Genomic DNA, 24,204 nt, shown 5'->3' with positions numbered 1-24,204 from the left:
AACCATTCCAGTACCTCTGTGAACCATTCTTGGGCCGGCCAAAAGGGAGCGATTAAGGTCATTCTCGTTGAATCGGACTCTACGAACTTCTTGATAGTTAGCCCCAGGATCTTGAAGGGGGGAAACGCGTAGACGTCGAGTCCGTTCCAGTCTAGAAGAAGAGCATCTATTGCTACTGCCTCTGGATCCGATATCGGAGCGCAGTAAGGATCCAGCCTCTTGTTCTTTGACGTGGCAAAGAGGTCTATGTGTGGCCTGCCCCATAACTTCCACAGGCTCTGGCATTACATTCCAGATGAAGGGTCCACTCTGTGGGAAGGACCTGATCTTTCCTGCCTGAGGAGATCTGCTCTTTACATTCCTTTCTCCCTGCACGAACCTGGTGAGAAGCTTGATTCCTCTTCTTCTGCCCACAGAAGAAGGTCTCTTGCTGTCTCGTACAGGGAGAAGGAATGCGTCCCCCCCTGTTTCCTGAAGTATGCCAGAGCTGTAGTGTTGTCCGCGTTGACCTGCACTACCGATCTTCTGACTTTGGGCTCGAAAGCCTTCAGAGCCAACCACACAGCCATCACTCCTTTCTGTTGATGTGCCAGGCTACCTGGTCCCCCACCCAGGTACCTGACACTTCGTTGGTTCCCAGAGTTGCACCCCACCCATGTCCGACGCGTCGGAGAACAACACCAGGTTGGGGGTCTGTGATTAAAGAGACAGTCCCTTCGCAAAGAGGTTGGGATCTGTCCACCATAAGAGATGTTTCTTGATGTCCTGGGATAACGACAGGGAGAACGTCAAATCCTGAGAACGACGACTCCAATTCCGATGAAGAAAGAAGAATTGGAGCGGTCTCAGGTGCAACCTTCCTAGGGAAACGAATTGCTCCAGAGAGGAGAGTGTCCCCAGCAGACTCATCCACTCCCTCACTGTGCATACTTCTTTCCCTAAGAAGGTTGTTACTCTCTCGAATCCTCTGCTATCCTTTCCTGCGAGGGAAAAGCCCGAAAACTCAGAGAGTTCATCTGTATCCCGAGATACACACACTCTGCTCGGGAATTAGTGATGACTTCTTGAAATTGACGAGAAGTCCCAAAAGCCTTCGTCAATTCTAAAGTTACTTGTAAGTCCTTCAAACAACGATCTTCTGAAATTGGCCCTTATTAGCCAATCGTCGAGGTACATGGATATCCTCACCCCTTTCAAATGAAGCCATTGAGCCATTACCTCCTCAAAATCCCCGTGAACACTTGAGGGGCCGTCGAGAGGCCGAAACACAGAGCCCTGAACTGAAAAATTTTCCCCCCATCATGAATCTGAGAAACTTCCTCGAGGAAGGATGGATCGGTACGTGGAAGTAAGCGTCCTGAAAATCCAAGGAAACCATCCAGTCCCCTGGACGAAGCGCTGCCAGCACTGATGAAGGCGTTTCCCATCGTGAACTTCTTCTTTTCTACGAAGAAGAATTCAGGGCGCTTACATCCACACCGGTCTCCATCCCCCTGAGGACTTCGGAACTAGGAAAAGGCGGTTGTAGAAGCCCGATGAATGATGGTCTGTCAACTAGTTCGATAGCCCCTTCTCCAGCATCTGATCTACTGCTATATGGAGAGCTTGATTCATGATGGGGTGTCTCTGTACCTGGCCGTCAGTTCCCTTGGGATGGTCGTCAAGGGAGTCTTTCGACGAAAGGGATGAGGTAACCTCTCCTCAAAATAGAAAGGGTCCAAGGATCCGCCCGTTTTTGGGCCCAGACTTCTGCAAACTCTAAGAGTCTGGCCGCCCACCGTTGTTTGAAGGACTTGCAAGTTATTTGGGGGCTTTAACAGACTTGGCGAAAGTCTTACCCCTTCTTGAGGTCTACGACCTCTAAACTAGAGGTTGATGAAGATGCCCCTCGAAAGGGTTCTCGAACAACTTGCCTTTTCCTTCTTAGCCTTGGTAGGGAAGGAAGGGCGAGGTTTTCTTGCCGACTGTGCCAAAAGGTCCTGGGTGGCTTTGGCCGAAAGTGACCTCGAAATGTCCTGCACTCGATGTTTCGGGAACAACTGAGTAGACAGAGGAGCAAACAGCAAAAGAAGACCTCTGAGCATTGGGAGACCGACTTCGTTAAGAAGGAACAGTAAAACCGACCTCTTCTTCACGATGCCGGCCCCATAAAGGGAGGCGATTTCACTCGTCTCCGTCTCTTACTGACTTGTCCATACAAGACAAAACACACATAAGATCATCTGGTGAAATTGACTCTGGCACTTCAATTTTCTGGCTAGGACTCCCAACGACCAATCAAGGAAGTTAAATACTTCTAGCACTCTAAACATACCTTTGAGCAAATGATCCAATTCGTTCATTGCCCAAGTCGTCTTAGCAGAGTTAAGGGCAGTTCTTCCTTGTCGAATCTACCATGTGCCGAAAAATCCGAATCAGCCGAAGACGGTAGACCCAATCCTAAGGGCTCTCCTGTTTCGTACCAGAAACCAGCGCGTCCTGATAACTTCGAAGGAGGAAAAGCGAACATCGTTTTCCCCGCTTCTTCTTTGGAAGCCATCCAGGAAACCAAAACTCCTCAGTGCCTTCTTCATAGAAAGAGTTGGCTTCATCCTCACACAAGAAGAACTCTTCGCTGTCTTCGCCGTTGAAAAAAGTGAGTGAGGAGAAGGAGGAGCCGTAGGCGTAAGGGAATCCCCAAAAACTTGTAAAAGTAGCTCTGTAAGCTTCTTTGTAAGAAGAGGACAGCAGCAGAAGTGTTCGGTTCCTCATTCCGAACCTTCTAGGACGTCTTGTCGCGGCGAGCGCGGAAGATCCTTAGGTGACGAAGGGATCCTAGCAGGAGTTGAGCGAGAGGTTGGAGAACGCCCTCTCTTAGAAGAGTTCACATCCACTGGAGAACGATGAGAAAGATCTGGGTAAGTATACGATGAGACTCCCTCTTCGAGGTATACGGAATCTCAGCCGAAGGAGAGGTAGGGCTCCTACTCCGAGAATTCTCGGAAACATCCGCAGGGCGCTTACGAGGAGGCGAGCGCCTACTATATCTATGCACCTATCCTGGGGCGAGCGGTGCCAGGAGAAGAGCGCCTATCGAGAGCAGAGCGCTTGCGCGGCTCTCCATACCTGTCCAGTTGCGTACGATCAACGGAAGTTCGACTGGAAGGCGAAATGCGCCTACTAGGAGAAGGCTGCTTGCGAGACTCTTGACGTCTAACAAGAGGGTAACATTCAGGAGAAGGGCGCTTGCTTCAAAACTAACGAGCGCCTACTTGGAGAAGGGCGCTTCGGGATTCCTGGTGCCTACCAAGAGACAAACGGTCAGGAGAAGTGCGCCTAGAAGCGGGAGAGCGCCTACACGGAGAAGGGCGCTTGAAAGACTCTTGTTGTCTGCCCTTAGGAGAATAAACAGGAGTATGACGCCTTAAAAGAGACGAGCGCCTACTAGGAGAGCTATGTGCAGTAGGCATCTTGGCGCCTACCTTGCGGGGAGCGGCTAACAGTAGGCCGTCTATCATGCACACGACTCCTACCAGACTCTAGATGCCTGTCAGGAGAGAAGTCACGTCCGATACTCGAGGAGAGTGACATCTGAAGAAGAAGAACTCCTACTTGTATAAGGGCGCCTTCTATAATCTTGAGGCTGCTGAGGAGAAGTCTCACGCGAGGGAGTTGAAGAAATCGCGTGATGAGCAGGTGCAGTGCGCTTACCGGAAGCGGGAATCCAATCTGGAGAAAAAACTTCTTTCTCCATAGAGCGTTCCTACCGATGTTTGGCGCCTTGAAATTGAAAGAGAGCCAGGTGAGCGAGGGCGCTCACGTCGAGTGAGGGCTCTCCCCGCGCGAGGGCGCTCACGCGAGCCCCCACCTTCATACGAAACCTCCCCATATGAAGGAGAACGATCCTCTGAAGAGCGGCGCCTAGATCTCTTGATCGGAAGAGAAACGTCCTTCTTCCTACGTGATCTAACTTGCTAGAGAGTCTGCTAGCGCCGTGATCTGAGCTTGAAGTCCCGCGAGTACTCTCGTAGGAGAATCTTCTAATTCTTCCTCGGAAGCAGGCGCCGAGCGCGGAGCGCGAGAAGAAGAACGATCACAGGATTTCTTGTGTTTCTTCGCCTCCACCGACGATTCTTCCGGGAAAAACCTCCGGACTAGAAGCCAAAGGACTGCAGGGAGCCTTCCAAGCCCTCTTCAACGGGCGCGACGCATCCGGGGAGTTCCAACCTCTCTTCGGAGAGGGAGACGACGAAGAGGAGAAGCATTGGCGTAGGAGCTCCTTCTTGTAGGCGATCCGAGGCAGCCTGGGAGCGTACTTCAGGATCTTGCCGAGGGGACGCCTGACCGGTGGGGGCTCTCCCTAGCCCTCCTGCGGCTTTCGACTTTCCTACTCCACTGGAACTGGGAGTCTGGAAGAGGTCTAGGCCTAGAGGCACTAAGGAGCCGGTCAGACGCACCCTCCACAACACTGGGGACACTGCACTGATCACTAACACTTCTCCTTACCTTCCAACTGACGAATCTTCTGATCCACAGAACGATTCTTGGCTTTCAGAGCTGCGCCTCCAAGAAGGCGAATCTCCGGCTTCGGTGCGGGGAGCCGGGGCTGCAACTTGGGAAGAAGGTTCTAATTCTACGTTAGTACTATTAGGATCCACATCCAACTCACTCATTCTAGATCTGCTAGAACTTCTAGAGGAAGCCTTACGCACTCTATCACGTTTCCAACTTCCTAACATAAGAAGAGAGAGCCTTATATTCTTCTTCATTCAATCCCTTACATTCACTACAAGGGTTAGCAAACGCACAATCATTCCCCTGCATTTCATGCAAACCGTGTGGGGGTCTACCGAAGCTTTCGGCAACCTCACCTTACATCCTTCATTCACGCAAACCCTAAACAACACCGAAGTTTTAACTACCGATTCTAGATCAGACATCGTTAAGAAAATCAAACTCAAAATCAAACGGCCGGTCCACAATCAGCGTATGCCAAGCCAAACAAAGCGAATACGTCACCAAAAGAAGTCCAAATTAACTCCAGGCAAGCGAGAATCGAAAAACTATCGAGAGGAACCGACAACAGTTGTTATCGTTCCCGCGACAGAGAAAAATCTGACAAGCTTACGGGAGTGGTTCGTACATCCGCCACCCAGCGGCGTAAGGTAGACCACCTGACCTACCTGTCGCGTGTGCCGCGAGATTTGAAATTCTGTCGGGAACGTCGGAGACTATAGCTAAGTTATATATCTGTCAGGGAAGTTCATGTACAAAAATATTATATAGTCATACTTATTGTTAAAATTCACAAGTTGAACTGCAAAACATTATTATATTTTGATTGTTTATGTACATATATTTTTTTGTGTTTACGGAATGTTTGTTTTGAAAATAATACCTATTAGTGAACATATGGTATTAATTGTCCCACTATTTTATTATAGTGATCTTAATTATCTCACATTCATTTAACAGTATTATATTAATATTTATTTAAATAAACTGTAATTAATAAATAACAATAATGAAAAACATAAAGGGAAAAAATGTTTTTGCTGCAGTAGTGTGTTTGTTTGATTATGCATCTGACCTCACATTTCCGAAATCTGAAAAATTCCAAAAAAACCGAAACATCGGAATGTGTGTGTACTGCACATTTTTTTAAACACGCACACAATGTCTACACATTTACTGCAAATTACAGTACGTACGTATTTATTCCTGAGAGAGAGAGAGAGAGAGAGAGAGAGAGAGAGAATGATTAAGGACTCCAAGGCGTGTTATTTTTACAATTATTTTATTATCTTGGGATTTTTTTTTGTTTTTTAATCTTGAGATTTTCTATTCAATTCTCGAGATTAATAAGAAAATTACCGTAAATTGACTAGCATCAGCACACATCTGAATGACTCGGCCATTAGCAGGCTAAACCACCAACCTTATGACTTGCATGATACATGAGATACATGACAAACACAAAACCACTGTTTATTGGTGAAAACAAATTAGGGTTTGCACGATATGGGAGATTGCACGTTATTCGAGTATTATACGGTATGTGTGATTTTTTTTTAGCCTTTTATGGAACAAAATCTAGCAAGAAATTGCCATTCCCAGTTGGCAACACTGCTGGCCTACAAACGTTTGTTTGTTGTTATGAAATGTGGTGTGCGGCGCGTTCTTTAAATTGTACCCATATAACGAGTTAATTATGTGGCATCCAAAAGCCCTGATTCTTTTACTCTTATGGGAAAGACGCCTAAAGGTCAGATGAAGGTTTTTACGTGGAATATACTAGTATTAACGTTGTGACGAAGGGAAGAGATGTTTCGCTGCATACTGTTGGAGCATTATCGTTATTATATTACTGGATTGCACTGCAAAATCGTCGCTATCTTTTATCAACATAGATTGTTGGTGAGTACCCATATGATTACATATTTTGATAGTTTTCTTACCACTCATCCTCTCTTTCCTTGTAAAAAAAAAGAGGCCCACCATGTGTATGTAGGCTTCTAGCTGTAATCCCTAGGCTAGTAGGCTACATATGTACAGTAGTACATATACTACATTTATTTTTTAAGGCTAATTTTTGTACAATAACTTTAAAACTGTCTTGAATTTAGTTTTAGGTGATAGTTGAAAACATATTTGGTGTTTGAACTAAGTAGGCAGTTATAACATTGGAATAGTGGTCTTGGGTGGGTTAACTATTAAAGTATGGCAGTTTTAGCAATTTTTGAGGGGGGTATCAGGATAACACGGGTATTTACTTATCACGGGGGGGGTTTCTGGGCCCTATCCCCCCGTAATAACGAGGCCCACTGTAAAATATATTTAATAGTATGTATATATATATATATATATATGTATATATATGTATATATATTATATATATATATAATATATATATAGATATATATATATACACACACAACACACACACACACACACACACATATATATATATATATATATATATATATATATATATATATATATATATATATATATATATATATATATATATATATATAAAATATATATATATATATATATATATATATATATATATATATATATATATATTATATATATATATATATAGTATATATATATATATATATATATATATATATATATAGAGGATTCGCAAATGTTCATGCTATTGTGAAGAACTCACGTATGATAATTAGTTAGTTTTTGATGAAAAGTTCGTGGTATTATGAATTCGTGCAACTTGAATCGCGTAAGTTCGGGGTATTACTGTATTTAATTTGCCCCTCTTGGAGAATATTCTGCGGGCACCCATGTTTTTGGCCAACAATATACTATAGTATTAGATCTTAAGGTTTGAGGAGCTGAGGCTCTAACACCTGAAAATTCAGAGAAAAACTGTATATACACTGAACTCGGCTCTTTCACTGGAGAACCAAACATAAAATTGTTTGAAAACTCTCATCCTGTGCCTTATGATAGCTTTGTGTAGCTAATTCGTATGTCACGTCTAAAATCAAATCCAAAATATATTCATAACTGCAAGTAAATATCATAACAATGAATAATTAGATAATGCATACCACCATTTACTAAAACTCTCTTTAAAACAGAATCAATACTAATTTCATACCTTTTTTTCCGTGACATGCTCAACCTTACTACTTCCCCATCCTCCATTATTGACTCTTAGAGTCAAATTACCCTTCACAGGTTGTCCATAAGTATACCTGTCAAAATACAAGACAAATGCAAGTCATTACTATAATATACAAGTTGTAATAACCTTCAACACTACCCTGAATAATAAAAGTACACTAATAATGTATGCCTCATTTTCAGAGGTGTCAGTCCTCAGTAAACTGATTTATAATAATTTTAAGTCATCATTAGTCATGGCGTAAATGTACTTATTACTATGAAAAACAAAAAATATTTAAAAAGACCTGGGTCTTCATATAATACCAAAACTTAAAAAAATAATTCATAATAAATGAAGAACAGCTACAAATAAATAAATTACATACGAGTGGTGCCTCAAAACACCAATGTTCTCTCACTTAATCTTAAGAGCAATAATATCTGCAACACTTACTTCCATGATGAGTACTCCACCCATTCACAAAAAAAGTCATCATATCAAAATAACAGAGTAAGTAGTATAAGTTATAGCAAAATGGCACCGCAACCAAGAAAGAGTGCTGTTGCTCTGCCAAACAAGCAGTATGCGCCAACTTAGGAATAGTGCTGCTCAATGGATGCGTGAAGCAGGCAAGTGTACTATATTAGAAATGCCATGCCTATATGAAAGTGAGGGATACCTGGAACAATATTTCTAATTTTTAAACAGGTAAAAACTTCCTAGTGGTATGTCCAAATTGATGTGGTGAATACCTGCTGTACAGATATGTCCAGTGGAAAGATATGTCAGAACTATCAATTCAATGCCCTAGGCCCAACAATAATTCCACATCTTACACAGAGATCTAATACATTGCCTCATTCAACCAGTATGCTAGCCAGCCTGAGAAGAGCCTTTGTTAGGCTCAGAGGTTTGGTTAAACTAATCTTTTATCCTACCCTACAAGTAAGCTAAATTATTTTAGTTGTTAGTGGAATTTATACAATTACCGCAAGTCTCTATCATAGTGCGATGAGATGACAAAAATCAATTTCCTAACATCAAAGACACTTTTTCCCCTAAAATAAGTCTGAAATTTACCATAGGTCCTACAGGTTGCAGGTTACATTTTTCATAGACCTAACTCCCAGAAGGTTAGACAGTAAACAGAACTGTATATAACCTCTGAATGAAGTGTACAAAGTATACTTATTCAAAATCATGAATAAAAAAAATCCTAAAAAAACATATTTAAATATGTAGCTAAAACAATTCATTTCTGTATCAGCAGATTACTGAAGATATGATGAAGGGCAGTACGTATTAACTTGAATATTGTTTGTCAGTATTGCCACTATTTTCACTCCTCAAATGACCTTGATTTTAAGGGAACATTAATAGCTGGCAATCACGAAACTGTGGCGCATTAAAATGGTTCACTAGTAAATCTTACATGAGCAAGAATGTATTCTTAATCAACATTTCCATGTGGTACTTCTACAAATAGTAACAATGCGCAAAAGTTTTAGGTTTTGGAGATTAAAATGCTGCAATAACTGCATGGTATTGATTTTAATATTAGTGTATTTTCATTTTGTCTATTTGGATGTAACGTTCGCGCTGTCTACAGCTATACATTGTTTCTAATTTCTAACTCTCCTACTATCTGAGATTTAAAAAAACATTACTTTATAAGCCTACATCCAACACTGAAAAACTTGTGAAGTACTGCCCAATCCATTTACATAAAATGAGACACCACTGGTCATGGAAATCTTTTCAAGTTTTTCAGTTTCCTGGTATGTCAACTTCAGAAAAGATTATCATATGTTAAAATACATGAACCGAAAGCAACGAACTTGGAAAACATATAAAGTTCATGTATTTTAAAATAACTGAAATGAAAAGCAATAAAAAATGTTACGTGCCAAAGCCACACTACTTCATTGTAATGAGACACTTGGGTGAATGTTGTATAACAGCCAAAATAAAATGGTACTTGGAAAAGTGTTACAACCTTATTTTTTTATGTTATATATACAAATGAGTTTATAATAGACATTCTAAAGGTCCCTGTTAAGAAAAGTTAAAATCGAAGAGATTTAATTTATAATGGAATTAAAACTGCCACAGATATGGTAAAAAAAAGGACACATCTATACAAAATTATAAGATATTTTCACAAACACCACAAGATATAAATTTTACTAGTAAAAAGACAGCCATGGAAACGGCCACTCTTGCAATAAAAGCAAACTGTGGGACTAACTGTTAACCCTTGCAAGAGTTAATTAATGGCTGATAGATACATGGGATTTGATCTTAATAAAGAAACTGAAGAGAAATAAGAAATAAAAAAATTATTTTGCCTCAGTTTTAATATCAATATGCTGTTCAAACACTTTGTCTACTTTTAAAACCAGTATGGTGTACATGAGCATATATTCTTTTTTGAAAATTTTCCTATGCACCTAGTTAAAACTTTGTTTTATCCAGCTATTTAAAAATACATTGATATCTCCATTAAATATCTAGTAATTGAAAATATGTATCATTACTTCAACTAGACAAAAAATATTAATCAACATACAATATCTCTATGGACCATTAGATCCACGTTTCAAATTTTGTATGGACACGGAACTACAAACTGATTTGTCCTCTACTGCATTGCACTCTAGACAACAGAAATAGACATCATCGAAATTCTCTCTCTCTCTCTCTCTCTCTCTCTCTCTCTCTCTCTCTCTCTCTCTCACACAAACGAGCATGTATGATTTCGACTCCCGTTAGCTGTGGATATACTACATACATACACACACGCACACATACAAAGGATCTGCTGGTCACTTTTACCAGACATGTATGTCTTATCATTGGGTATCAGGGTACTATAACCTTAAGGAATTTGGTAATTTCAAGTATTGTTATAGAAAATAACATTCAGTTATATATTAATGCTTTTAGGAAAATTTAGTACATAGTAAACAATATAAACATTTTATACACAACTTATCAATCATAAAAATGACAAATTTTTAAATCAATTTGTATTTTTCATAGCTAACAAACCTGATGTCTTAACAATAGGATAATTCCAAGCACCAGCTGGTAACTGGTTAAAACATTCAGTTTGTAAGCAAGGAATCTGTTAGATCTGGCAACTCTTGCACATACGAGGTGATAGCTGGTCAGAGACTGTGCACTACCTCGTGACGTCTTCAGTCTTTTCCCAACCCAGGGACTATAACAGAGAGAGGGACGGCTAGAGGTGGGCAGTAAACGTTAAGACCTCAGGTTTGTTATCTATGAAAAATGATATTGTCATGTTACAATAAAGTTTTATACATACTTACCTGACAGATATATACGATTAATGGCCCACCCAGCCTCCCCGCAGGAGACAGGTGGAAGAGAAGAATTCTGATTAGAAAACGGGAATGGTTCCTAGTCCTGCCACCCAGGGCAGGGCGGTAGATCACCTGACCTACCGGTAGCGTGTGCCGCGAAATTTGAAATTCTGTCGGAGACGACAGAGTCTATAGCTAAGTATATATCTGTCAGGTAAGTATGTATAAAACTTTATTGTAACATGACAATATCATTTTTATACATTCAACTTCCCTGCCAGATATATACTTAGCTGATTAGCACCCATTGGTGGTGGGTAAGAGACAGCTAACTACTGAAATAGACAGGTAAACAACATATGTTGTAGTTATTAATAAACCTTGGTTCCTACCTTATTAGGCTGAAGACTTCGCGGCTACTGCCTTGGAGTCTGCTTAGCCTCAAGAGCCTCAGCGAGATATTGATCTATGGCTAAGAGTTCTTGTGGGTCTGCCAATGGGGTCTTATCCACTTACTCGGCAGAGCCTAAAGGCCTTTGTCATTGGGTGCTATTCCACTAACATGACAATACACCTTGTTCAAGGAGCACAACACCGATCCCGATCACCTGATCCTAACATCCATGTTAGTTCTAAGATTGCAAGGAGTTATCCCCGAACTCCTTACAAACAACCAAAAACTCGAAACATAATTACACTTTCATTTTTACAAAATATACAAAAAAAAATAAAAAATTTTGTACTCCCCTACTAGCCATACATACCCTTGATCCCCTACCAGCAATGACACTATGCTCCCGTGCGACATCAGTGAGCTTGCTAATAGAAAACCAAGCACATATCTGACAAGAGGGTTTATGTACGATAAAACACAATATTTAAGGATCAGTCTTTGCTCCAAGACCCAGCACTGTATCTGCTGATACAAATGGACCTAGCGAGAAGCACTTCTCATAGGTCACTCTCACATCCTTCAGATAATGAGATGCAAACACTGAGTTGCACCTCCAATACGTAGTCTCAATGATATTTTTAAGAGACATATTCTTTTGGAACGCCAAGGACGTTGCTACTGCTCTCACCTCATGGGTCTTGACCTTTAGAAGACCGAAGGATTCCTCCGAGCAGTTCTTGTGAGCGTCCGTAATTACGCTTCTCACAAAGAAAGCCAAGGCGTTCTTGGACATGAGTCTTTTGGGGTTCTTCACCGCACACCAAAGACCTTGTTGACAAGCTCCCATCTGTCTCTTCCTCTCTAAATAAAATTTAAGAGCTCTCACTGGACAGAGAGACCTCTATCTCTCTGCCTACGAGGTTAGATATACCTTTTACTTCAAAGCTTCTGGGCCAAGGTTTTGACGGGTTTTCGTTCTTCGCCAGAAACATTGTCTGGAACGAACAGATGGCAGCATCTCCTTTGAACCCCACTGTGGAATCTAGAGCGTGTAATTCGCTCGTCCTCTTGGCTGTAGCGAGAGACAACAGGAATAAGCATTTCCTAGTGACGTCGCGGAAGGAAGCCAGATGTAAAGGCTCGAATTTATCCGATGAAAGGAATGTCAGGACCACGTCCAGATTCCAACTAGGTGTTCTAGGAGTTGCTGCTTTTGAAGTTTCAAAGGATCTAATTAGATCGTGTAGATCTTTGTTGTCTGCAATATCTAGCCCTCGATTTCTAAATACTGAAGACAGCATGCTTCTGTATCCCTTTATTGTTGAGACAGATAGGTGTGATTCCTCTCTCAGAAAGAGGAGGAAATCGGCAATATTCAGTATAGAGGTACTGGAGGAGGACAGCTTCTGACTCTTACACCACCTCCTAAAGACTTCCCACTTCGATTGGTATACTCTTCTCGTCGAAGCTCTGCGGGCTCTAGCGATAGAGCCTGCAGCCTTGCGAGAAAAGCCCCTCGCTCTGACAAGTCTTTCGATAGTCGAAAGGCAGTCAGAGCGAGACCTGGGAGGTTGTGATGAAACCTCTCGAAGTGGGGGTTGTCTGAGTAGATCTGGTCTGTTTGGAAGAGATCTGGGGAAGTCCACTATCCACTCCAGTACCTCCGTGAACCATTCTTGGGCTGGCAAAAATGGGGCTATTAGTGTCAACTTCGTGTTCTTCGAAGCTACGAACTTCCTGAGCACTTCCCCCAGGATCTTGAACGGGGGAAAGGCGTATGCGTCCACACCCGACCAATCCAGGAGAAACGCGTCTATTGCGAAGGCTCTCGGATCTTCCACTAGAGAGCAAAAGATCTCTATTCTTTTGGAGAGGAACGTCGCAAACAGGTCTATGTGAGGTCTCCCCCACAGGGACCAAAGACTTCGACACACTTCTTCGTGTAGAGTCCATTCTGTGGGAAGGACCTGATTCCTCCTGCTCAGTCTGTCCGCTCTCACATTCTTTATCCCTTGAACAAATCTTGTGAGGAGAGTTATGCCTCTTTCTTCTGTCCAGGTTAACAGGTGTCTTGTTAACTGAAAGAGGGAGAAAGAGTGCGTGCCTCCTTGCTTGCGTATGTAAGCCAGAGCCGTGGTGTTGTCCGAGTTTATCTGTATCACCCCCGCCTCTGACTATCTCTTCGAAGAACTTTAAGGCTAGGTGTATGGCCACTAGTTCCTTGCAATTGATGTGCCAGGACACCTGTTCCTTTGTCCAGGTGCCTGACACCTCCCTTGCTCCTAGCGTCGCTCCCCATCCCGACTCCGAAGCGTCGGAATATAACACTTGGTCTGGGTTCTGCAGGGCAAGCGATACGCCTTCGTTCTTTTGAAGAGGAAGGATCCACCACTTCAAATGATCTTTTACCTCTTGTGGAAGCGGGAAGATGTCCGAGAGTTGTCCCGTCTTCCAACTCCACACCCCTTTCAGGAAAAACTGAAGAGGGCGAAGGTGAAGCCTCCCCAGAGAGAAGAACTTTTCTAGTGAGGACAGGGTCCCTAAAAGGCTCAGATAATCCCTCGCTGAACTGTTCTTTCTCTCTAAGAAGCTCGAGATTTTCGACAAACCTTGAGTGATTCTTTCTCGCGAAGGAAATACTCGAAAACCCGAGAATCCATCTGAATCCCCAGATAGACCAAGCTCTGGCTGGGGATCAGCTGCAACTTCTCGAGGTTCACGAGTAATCCCAGCGATTCTATCATGTTCCTTGTTACTGATAAGTCCTCCAAGCACTGAATCTCCGACTTGGCCCTGATCAGCCAGTCGTCCAAGTAGAGGGAGATGTTTATTCCCTCTAGGTGAAGCCATCTTGCCACATTCGCCATCAGGTTGGTGAATACTTGCGGAGCTGTAGACAGACCGAAGCACAGAGCCCTGAATTGAAAAATCTTGTCTCCTATTACAAAACGAAGATATTTCTTTGACAAATGGTGAATGGGAACGTGGAAATATGCATCTTGCAAGTCCAGAGAGACCATCCAATCTCCTGGACGAAAGAGCGACATTACTGAAGCGGACGTTTCCATGCAAAACTTCTTTTTCTGAAACAAAGCGATTCAGAGCGCTTACGTCCAGAACTGGTCTCCACCCCCCCGATGCCTTTGGTACTAGAAAAAGGCGATTGTAAAATCCCGGGGAGTGTGGATCCTGCACAAGTTCGATGGCCTCCTTTTCCCACATTTGTTCCACCATTTGAAGGAGAGTCTTTCTCATTACAGGGTCTCTGTACCTCGCTGACAGTTCCCGAGGCGTAGATGTTAGGGGAGGGCTGTCCTCGAAGGGGATTACATATCCCTTCTTTAGGACCGACACTGACCAAGGGTCGGCTCCCCTTTTTGCCCATACTCCTGCAAAGTTCAGGAGTCTGGCGCCCACTGGTGCTTGGAGGAGCAACAAGTCATTTGGTTTTCTTGAAAGGTCTAAAGGAAGACCTTCCTCTCTTGTCAGAGCTCTTCTTTCTGGCAGGGGGACGAGCCGCTGCACCTCCACGAAAGGGCTGCTGAGGAGGACGAGAGTCCTTCTTAATCGCCGACACTACAGGGCGTCCTTTCTTGGACGTTTGTGTTAGTAGGTCTTGTGTCGCCTTCTCAGTTAGCGAGCGAGATATATCCTTCACTAACTGAGAAGGAAACAGATGATCCGATAGAGGGGCGAACAATAAAGCAGTCCTCTGGCTCGGAGAAACCCTTTTGATAATAGGGATCCATATACTGATCTCTTCTTCAGGAGACCAGCACCAAAAACAAAGGGAAGCCACTTCTCCCGAACCGTCCTGTACTGCCTTGTCCATGCAAGACAGGACGCTATGGAGAATCTCTGGGTTTTTAAGAAACTCCGGATCTTTAGATTTGTTGGCCAGAACTCCGAGTGACCAATCCAGAAAGTTGAACACCTCTAAAGTGACAAAAAGTCCCTTTAGAAAGTGGTTCAACTCCGAAGTGCTCCACGTCGATCTGACCGATCCTAAGGAGTGACGTCTAGAGGCCTCCACTAAATTGGAAAAGTCCGCATCTGCCGAGGCAGGCAGAGAGAGACCCATAGTCTCTCCTGTCCCATACCAAATACCTCTCTTTCCATGTAGTTTGGAAGGAGGCATGCAGAATACCGTCTTCCCCAACTCTTTCTTCTTGTCCATCCAAGAATCTAAAGAATGGAGTGCCTTCTTCATCGAAATAGCAGGCTTCATTTTCAGAAAGGCTGAAGATTTTGCCGTAGCTGAGCTCGAAAAGAGAGAACGAGGAGAAGGAGGAGCTGCCGGACTAAGAGAGTCTCCAAACTCTTGTAGCAATAATGAGGCTAAGACCTTATAACTCGAGAGTCCCTCATTTGCAGGAGGTTCGTCATCAGACAAATCGTCTAAACCTCGATCAGACGAAGGAGAAAGCTCACGTTTGGAGGGAGATTCCTTCCAAGACCTCCTACGATCTGAAGGAGAGGAGCTCCTATTTGGAGAAGAGTCATAAATTCCAGGAACGAGTCTCCGACTCCTGCCTCCTGGCTCTTGACTCTTGCCTCCTGACTCCTGCCTCCTGACTCCTGCCTCCTGACTCCGGACTCCTGCCTCCTGACTCCGGACTCCTGGCTCCTGCCTCCTGCCTCCTGACTCCTGCCTCTTGGCTCCTGGCTCCTGCCTCTTGACTCCTGACTCCTGCCTCTTGACTCCTGACTCCTGCCTCTTGCCTCCTGGCTCCTGCCTCCTGCCTGGATGACTCCACACTCCTGGCTCTTGGCTCCTGCCTCCTGGTTGACTCCTCACTCCTGGCTCTTGGCTCCTGCCTCCTGGGTGACTCCTCACTCCTGGCCGGTGCCAGACGTCTGATAGGTTCACCCACGTTCGTACAGGAAACCTCACCTCGAGTAGGAGCATCGATCCTGGCGGCAGATACCTCCATACGTTTGGAGGATCTTTTGATCGGAAGGGAAGAGTCTTTCCTTCTAGGAGGCTCCTTTGACAGAACTCCTACAAAAGACGAAATCTGCTCTTGCATCGCCATCATGAACCTCTTCGTAACTTCCTCTTTATCCTCTTCGGGAGGAGGGGAAGGAGGAGGGGAGGAGTCCATAGCCTCCACCTCCTGACTCCTTCTCACTCTGGTTGACAGAATGGCTCTTCTTGCCTTCTTAACTCCCGAAGGAGACTCCTCAGGGAAGTTTTCTGGGCTCGAATCAATCGTCGGAGCCTTCCAACTCCTCTTGAGTGGTCGAGATCGATCTGAATCCCTCCAATCACGTCTCGGAGATGAAGATCCCGACGACGAAAAACACTCACGCAGGACGCTTTTACAATAGCGATCCTTGGCAGTCTGGGGTGTCACAGAAACCGCCGAAGGGACACCTGATCGGTGGGGATTCTCCACAACCTCCTTTCGGTTTTCGACATTCCTTCTCCTCTGGGCATGTGAGCTTGGAAGAGGTCTAGACCTAGGAGCGTTGCGGAGCCGACCAGATGCCCCTTCCACTACACTGGGGACACTCATATCACTGTCCACTGAATAATCACTAGCCTTACCTTGTATGGCAGCCATTTTGTTTTCCATCAACTTGAAGGCTGCTTTTAGATCCGCAAGTTCTTTCGCTGAATCTACAGGTTCTGCAATAGGAGAAGGGGCTGCAATGGAAGGAGAAGTAGCAATACTTACTTGGGGAGATCCCAAGCTAGGAATTAGTTCAGATCTCGAACTACTTAAACTTCTATAAGAAGCCTTCCTCACTCTTTCTCTCTCTAACTTTTTTAAATAATTAGTTAGATTCTTCCATTCGTTCTCACTCAAATTCTCACATTCCTTGCAAGTATTAGTAAAAGAACATTCATACTCCCTGCAACCCTTGCATACAGTGTGAGGGTCTACCGAAGCTTTCGGCAACCTCACCTTACAGCCTACATTCACACAACGTCTCACAACCATTCCAGAGTCAGACATTTTTAAAGAAAAATCCAAAATCAAGTCCACAAAACAGTCCACAAAAGCGTATGCCAATCCAACAATCCAGATACGTCACCAAAAGTCGGTCAAGAAGATCAATTGCCGGTGAAAAAAGAAAAACCAATCGAGAGGAACCAACAACAATGTTGATGGCCCGGGCGACAGAAGAATTCTGATTAGAAAACGGGAATGGTTCCTAGTCCTGCCACCCAGGGCAGGGCGGTAGATCACCTGACCTACCGGTAGCGTGTGCCGCGAAATTTGAAATTCTGTCGGAGACGACGGAGTCTATAGCTAAGTATATATCTGGCAGGGAAGTTGAATGTATAAAAATACAAATTGATTAAAAAATTTGTCATTTGTTCATATGCGGAACAAACTTTTGGTCTTAACAACAGGATAGACTTATACTTGGTAGGAGGTACAAGTATCCTAAACTGGCTGGGAGTTAAGCGACCTGACCACCCCTCTTAGAAGGAAGAGTTCTAGAGGCGGTGGTCTCATGCCCATGAGCATATAGATAAGTAGAAATCTAGCAACTCGGGCATCTGGGTTGAAGTACAATGATATGTGAGCAGATTCATTGCAACCAGGGAACCAAAGAAAATTCTGACTGTTCAAGTAACAAACCCTATCCTCACAGGGGTTTCTTTAGGTAACATCTTAGGGCTCTGACCGGACAAAGTAAGAGCTCCTGAGGGTTATTGTCCACAGTCATTCAATGATGGAATGGAAAAGGAGGCAAATCTGTCGTCATGAACCAAGGGATTTTGGGTCTTGGCCATGAATTCTGGGACAAACTTGAAGGTCACTGACCCCCCAACCCCTGGTATGTTTCGCATCATAACTTAAGCCACGAGGACAGTTACAAAAATAATTTACAGTAGCATATAGAAAAGATACAAGAAGAAATTACAGTAGTATCGTCTTAATTTTTTCATGGGTTATTTTTTTCTTTATCTGAAGTTCTTACAATATTACATTTAGCAGTGGCACGTTGACACAGTTTTGACTCACTGCCAACATTGTGGGGTTGCCAAGTACATGGCAAACAGAGGGCGAGAGTTACCACTATGACATGCGTATCTCATGTGGCAAAAGAGAGAGAGAGAGAGATGAGAGGGAGAGAAGAGAGAGAGACGAGAGAGAGAGAGAGAGCGAGAGAGAGAGAGAGAGAGAGAAGAGAGAGAGAATCCTTATTTAAAAGAGTGAAATGGATAGATTATTGTATATCTTTAAAATACCATCACATTTGAATTTTGAAATTAGTTATATTATTATTAATATTATTATGTGAAAATATTAACCCTTAAACGCCGACTGGACGTATTTTACGTCGACATTTTTTGTCTCTCGGGTGCCGACTGGACGTATTTTACGTCAACATACAAAAGTTTTTTTAAAAATTCGCGGAAAATTATTTTTAGGCCTACCAGCCAAAAACTCTTGAATCACGCGCCTTGGGGGATGCTGGGAGTTCACGGATCAAGGTGTTGTTTTGTTTACAATCGTTACGCAGGCGCGCAAGCGCGAATTTCTTTTTTGCCGCACTAAAAAGTATCTGTGACACATCTCGGAAATTATTTCGTCACTTTGACATAATTTTCTTACCATTTTAAATTAGCCGTTACATAGAGTATTGGATATGAAAATGTGCGCATTTTTATGTAGAATACAACAATAAAATACTCATGATTGTAGCTTTTATCAGTTTTGAGATATTCCCATATAAATAACGATAAGTGCCAAAATTTCAACCTTTGGTCAACTTTGACTCTACCGAAATGGTCGAAAAACGCAATTGTAAGCTAAAACTCTTATATTTTAGTAATATTCAATCATTTACCTTAATTTTTCAACTAATTGGAAGTCTCTAGCACAATATTTCGATTTATGGTGAATTTATGAAAAAACTTTTTCCTTACGTCCGCGCGGTAACTCTTCCGAAAAAAAATCATACATGCGATTGTGGTAATGTTTGCACCATTTTAAATTAGCTGTTACATAAAGTTTTATATATGAAAATGTGCGCAATTTCATGCACAATACAACTAAAAACAACCCATGGTTGTAGCTTTTATCAATTTTGAAATATTTTCATATAAAAAATGTTAAGTGACAAATTTTCAACCTTCGGTCAATTTTGACTCTATCGAAATGGTCAAAAAACGCAATTGTAAGCTAAAACGCTTATATTCTAGTAATATTCAAGCATATACCTTCATTGTGCAAAAAATTGGAAGTCTCTAGCACAATATTTCGATTTATGGTGAATTTATGAAAAAAATAACATTTTCTTTACGTCCGCGCGGTAACTCTTCCGAAAAAATCATACGTGCGATTGTGGTAATGTTTGCACCATTTTAAATTAGCGTTACATAAAGTTTTATATATGAAATGTGCGCAATTTCATGTATAATACAACAATAAATAGTTGAAGGTTGTAGCTTTTCTCATTTTTGAAATATTTGCATATAAATCACGATAAATAGAAAAAAAACCACGTTCGGTCAAATTTGACTCTACCGAACTGGTCGAAAAACGCAATTGTAAGATAAAACTCTTACAGTCTAGTAATATTCAGTCATTTATCTTCATCGTGAAACAAATTCGAAGTCTCTAGCACAATATTTAAATTTATGGTGATTTTTAAAAAAAACTTTCCTTCCCTCCGCGCCCGGATTCTCTGCCACAAATCTCCGAAATGCGTGAGTCCCATTCTCGGAATATTTGCTCAGTTTCATATTAGGCATTTCATAGAGTTTTATATATGAAAATGTGCGCAATTTCATGTAGAATAAAACAAAAAATATTTAAAAGTTGTAGCTTTTCTTATTTCCGAAATAATTGCATATAAAAAATATATATAAAAAAATTCGACATTCGGTCAACTTTAACTCGTCAGATATGGTCAAAAACTGCATTTGTAAGCTAATATTCTTACAGTATAGTAATATTCAATCATTTGTCTTCATTTTTAAAGAAATTGGAAGTCTCTAGGACAATATTTAGATTTATGGTGAATTTTTTGAAAAAATATTTTTTGTTTACGTACGAGCGTTACGAATTCATGCTTTATTTTGTGATAATATTTTCTCTGTGTTGCTTTTATCGTTTTACAATGTGTTATATACCAAAATGATTGCAATTTAGTGTACATTACAACGAAAAAAAAAGTAACTTGTTACCTTTAACCGTTTTGCGCACAGCGCGATTTAAATACAATTATATATGAAATTTCGTTTTTGCACTATCATATATCGCATTATTTATATATGATAATGATAATTTTTTTCATTTCTGATGGTTGCATACTAAACTTCAGGCAATGACAAAAAAGGAGCCAAAAATGAACTCTTAATCTTGAAAACTAAGCGCTCTGTGATTTTTTGAAAAAAATATTTTTTCCGCTTACGCGCTCACTCTGAAACGTCTCCGGCACACGGGAGACATTTTTTTTTTTACCGCTTCGGCGTTTAAGGGTTAATAAACATATACACATGTACCATAGAAATTCTCTAATCTCAGTAAGAGAGAGAGAGAGACAGAGAGAGAGTTATCCATATTTGAAAGTGAAATGGAAAGGTTATTGTAGTATTTCTTTAAAATACTATCACATATGATTTTTGTAATTACTGTTATATTATTATTATTATTATTTGAAAATATTAATAATATGTACCATAAAAATCTCTCAGTAAAGAATGAGAGAGAGAGAGAGAGAGAGAGAGAGAGAGAGAGAGAGAAAACACACTCCGTCCCCTCCAGTCACATTACTTGATATATTTGACAGCTGTTGGACCTCAGTTTGGTACCTGGAGTTCGAAAGAAAGATGCGTGAAGACTGGGATTTCCTTCGTTCTTACATAATTTTTTTAATTTATAAAGTAAAATCTTACTAATTTTCTTTAATGAATTGATATTTTCTTTAATGAATTGATAGCTCTTTACATTTATATTATTTGAAAATTAGTAAATAATTTATTTATCATACAGAAATCATACATCTCTCTAAGAGAGAGAGAGAGAGAATTATTATTGTTACTATGTGATATCATTTAGTCTTATTAAACTTCCTAATACAGTATTGATCAATATTAATATTTGAAAATTAGTAAATAATTTTTGTATCATAAAAATGTATTTAGTCATGAAAATAACATCAAAATACACTAATTTGGGATTATTTATAATCGGAAAAAACCGCGAATAGGCGAATTTCCCGCAAATAATGGGTAGATAAGGTCCAGGGGAAAATCCGCGAATCCGGGAGAATATAATTACCCAGTAATTATATTGCAAAGTTTCTGCTCAACGGCAGCCTAAATTCAAATTTCACAGGTAGCGCTTCCATGGCTCAGTGTAGGTTTACAGTGCCGTCCCCCTACGGCAATACTAGGAACTAGCTAATCATGTCATTCTGTTTTATGCATAATGTCCATCCATAATGTCCATCTGAGGGGAAGCGGGTTATAATTACTGGGTAAGTATATACAAAATCTAATTTTATTATAAAAATATCATTTTTGTGTATGCGGCTTACCCAGTAATTATATTGCTGATTCCACACTGAATGGAGGTGGGATCATGGACATTTTCTACTCCAAATTATTAAATCATGTAATGAATTTGAAACAGAAAAGTTGCTAGCATTGGAAAAATAATGTTGGTTGTTTCTACCAATTAAGAGAGCTATGCAGATGAGTTGGTGCTCATCATAACTCGAAGTGGAGTGGCAGTAAAGCCAAGGGTTGCCGCCTACTTAAGGGGAACTTTGCAGCAAGGGGAATGCTCCTATGGCTACCAAAGTATGATAGGTGCCCACCCTTGCCATGGGTGCAGCACCAAAATAAAACATGCAGAAAACACTAACACCTACACTGAAACAATGTCCTGGCCCATCCACTGTGAGCAGTGGGTGCTCCAGGTACACTGTACCCCCTGGCTCTCCAAACTCAGCACCTTACTGAAAAGGTGAAAAGAGATAATGGGAGAACATCCTATGCTTCCTTCTGCGACGTCATGCCAGTCACTAACAATGATCTTGAGGCATTGCAAAAATTTTGACCTCTTTCTTTCTTTCTTTTTTTAGCTTACATAGAAAAGAAAACAAATATAATAAGCAAAGATTGTTTATACCTCCAGTAGATCTATAGCAGAACAGGCATAAAGAGCAACAAAAATGACTGAAAACTAAGGGGGGGAAGAGGCTGTTCTTACACCCTTAGCTTTGCATCTAAGGCCAAAAGACTCCACAACACTTTGTGTGTCCAAACATGAAGCCCCTATAAAATGGAAGAACACATGTTTAAACAGAAGAAGAGACAAGTTCTTACCGTAACTTCCTAGGGTATGGATGGTCCTCTGATTCATGTTGCAATGAAGGCTGGAAGTCTTTAGCCATGTAAACAAACAGGAATGTACTACTTGGCGAACTGCTTCTTGTCACTGCAAAGGTTGGTTCACTCTAAATTGTGGTTAACAACTAGTAGTTGAACACTTTTACAAATTAAGAGAAAATAGAAGACAATAAAACTGCTTTATATGTCTGAACAATCATTCTGAATCATCGCAATGGTCTATGCGTTAATTGCGACGAAGCTGAAGACTACGAGACTTTTGTTGTACAGTGGGGTAAACAGAAAGACAGTGCTGAATCTAATGAGACATAACTCTGTCTGATGATTCTTGCAACGGTAATTGAGGAGTCCAAAACAGGAACCATAAGTGAGAATCTAAAACCAACCAGAGATATAAGTCTGTGATGGTTGGGCAGAGATTCGAGTTAGATGTTAACCCTTGACGGAGGATAAAGAAACTAGGACGAACAAGACCTCAGTGAGCAGGCACTCACTCGACTCTGTGGACTGAGTTTCCTGGTAGTACATTTCATCTTGGCATGCGTTTGTCTTATAGAGCTATTGAGTGTACATCAGATACACTTGAGCAATATGAGGGAAAGCAACTTGTTAAGTGATAATACCAAACCTGTAGTGTTGTTGCCATACAAAACCACTACATGTCTCAAACCTGTGGTGCTGTTGCCAAACAAAACCACTACATGTCTCAAAGTCCCAACTGGAAACTTTTGGGGTGTTCTAAGTTTCAGGTTATTATGAGCAACACTGGTTACGATAAGGTACTATTTGTCTCGGTCACACACTAGAAGGACTAACTTACCGGTGTGCGTCTATCACTCAGATGGTGCAACTGATAACAGACGCATGCCACAGGAATATACAAGTATGTTCGTAGGCTACTGGTGATCGAACGCCTGCCTAATTCTTCTTTGCTTCGAAAGAGAAAAAGAATGACTGGAGGTAGATATCCTTTATTCTCTAATGAAGAGAGCGAATGAGATGCTATCCTGAAGGACAGTTTCTATGGTGATAACAGGACATTGAAGACGACTAGTCATGCTGAACTGGTTGTTCCCAAAAACAAATAAACGTACGTCTGGTGATATCCTAAGATAGATGTCTGGTGATATCCTAAGATAGAACCAGGAACATAGACACTCGAATCTGAACTCTGGCGAGTAAACTCTGTAGAGTTCCTATTATTTCCTCATCCATCATGGTGTAACCCAGGAAGTAGGTGGAAAAAAGAAATGATTGACCGCTTTAACCTGCTCTTCCCGGAACTAGCAGGAGGGGGCAATAATGCGTGCGGTCATCAACTAGCAGTGTGCAGTGATGATAGCAAATTACGGACTTAGGAAAACATATTCTCCTTGGCGAAAAACGCTTCCAGAAATTAGAGATATGCTCTCACAGACCAAACGGAGCCTTCTCCTCTTACAACTGGTTAGATCAAGGGAATGCAATAGCTGAGTGGAGTTGAATGCACCAAAAGATGGGGAGAACTTGCCACATCTCACCACACATCTGTCTCCGT

At 41.7% G+C, this 24,204-nt stretch overlaps 1 protein-coding gene across 7 annotated transcripts in view; it reads right to left on the bottom strand.

The window, feature by feature from the left end:
* LOC135215322 (alpha-2-macroglobulin-like) overlaps window positions 1-24,204 on the bottom strand; it is a 494,644-nt gene that overhangs the window by 340,988 nt on the left and 129,452 nt on the right. For all 7 annotated transcript variants that reach the window (XM_064250089.1, XM_064250270.1, XM_064249915.1 and 4 more), the window contains exon 6: window positions 7,610-7,706. In XM_064250089.1, coding sequence (XP_064106159.1) covers window positions 7,610-7,706 — 97 coding nt within the window. The remainder of the gene's footprint in view (window positions 1-7,609; window positions 7,707-24,204) is intronic.

Source organism: Macrobrachium nipponense, chromosome 11, assembly GCF_015104395.2.
Source record: "Macrobrachium nipponense isolate FS-2020 chromosome 11, ASM1510439v2, whole genome shotgun sequence".
Taxonomy (NCBI): domain Eukaryota; kingdom Metazoa; phylum Arthropoda; class Malacostraca; order Decapoda; family Palaemonidae; genus Macrobrachium; species Macrobrachium nipponense.
Note: the sequence above shows the minus strand (reverse complement) of the source record. Positions and strands in the feature narration are given on the sequence as shown.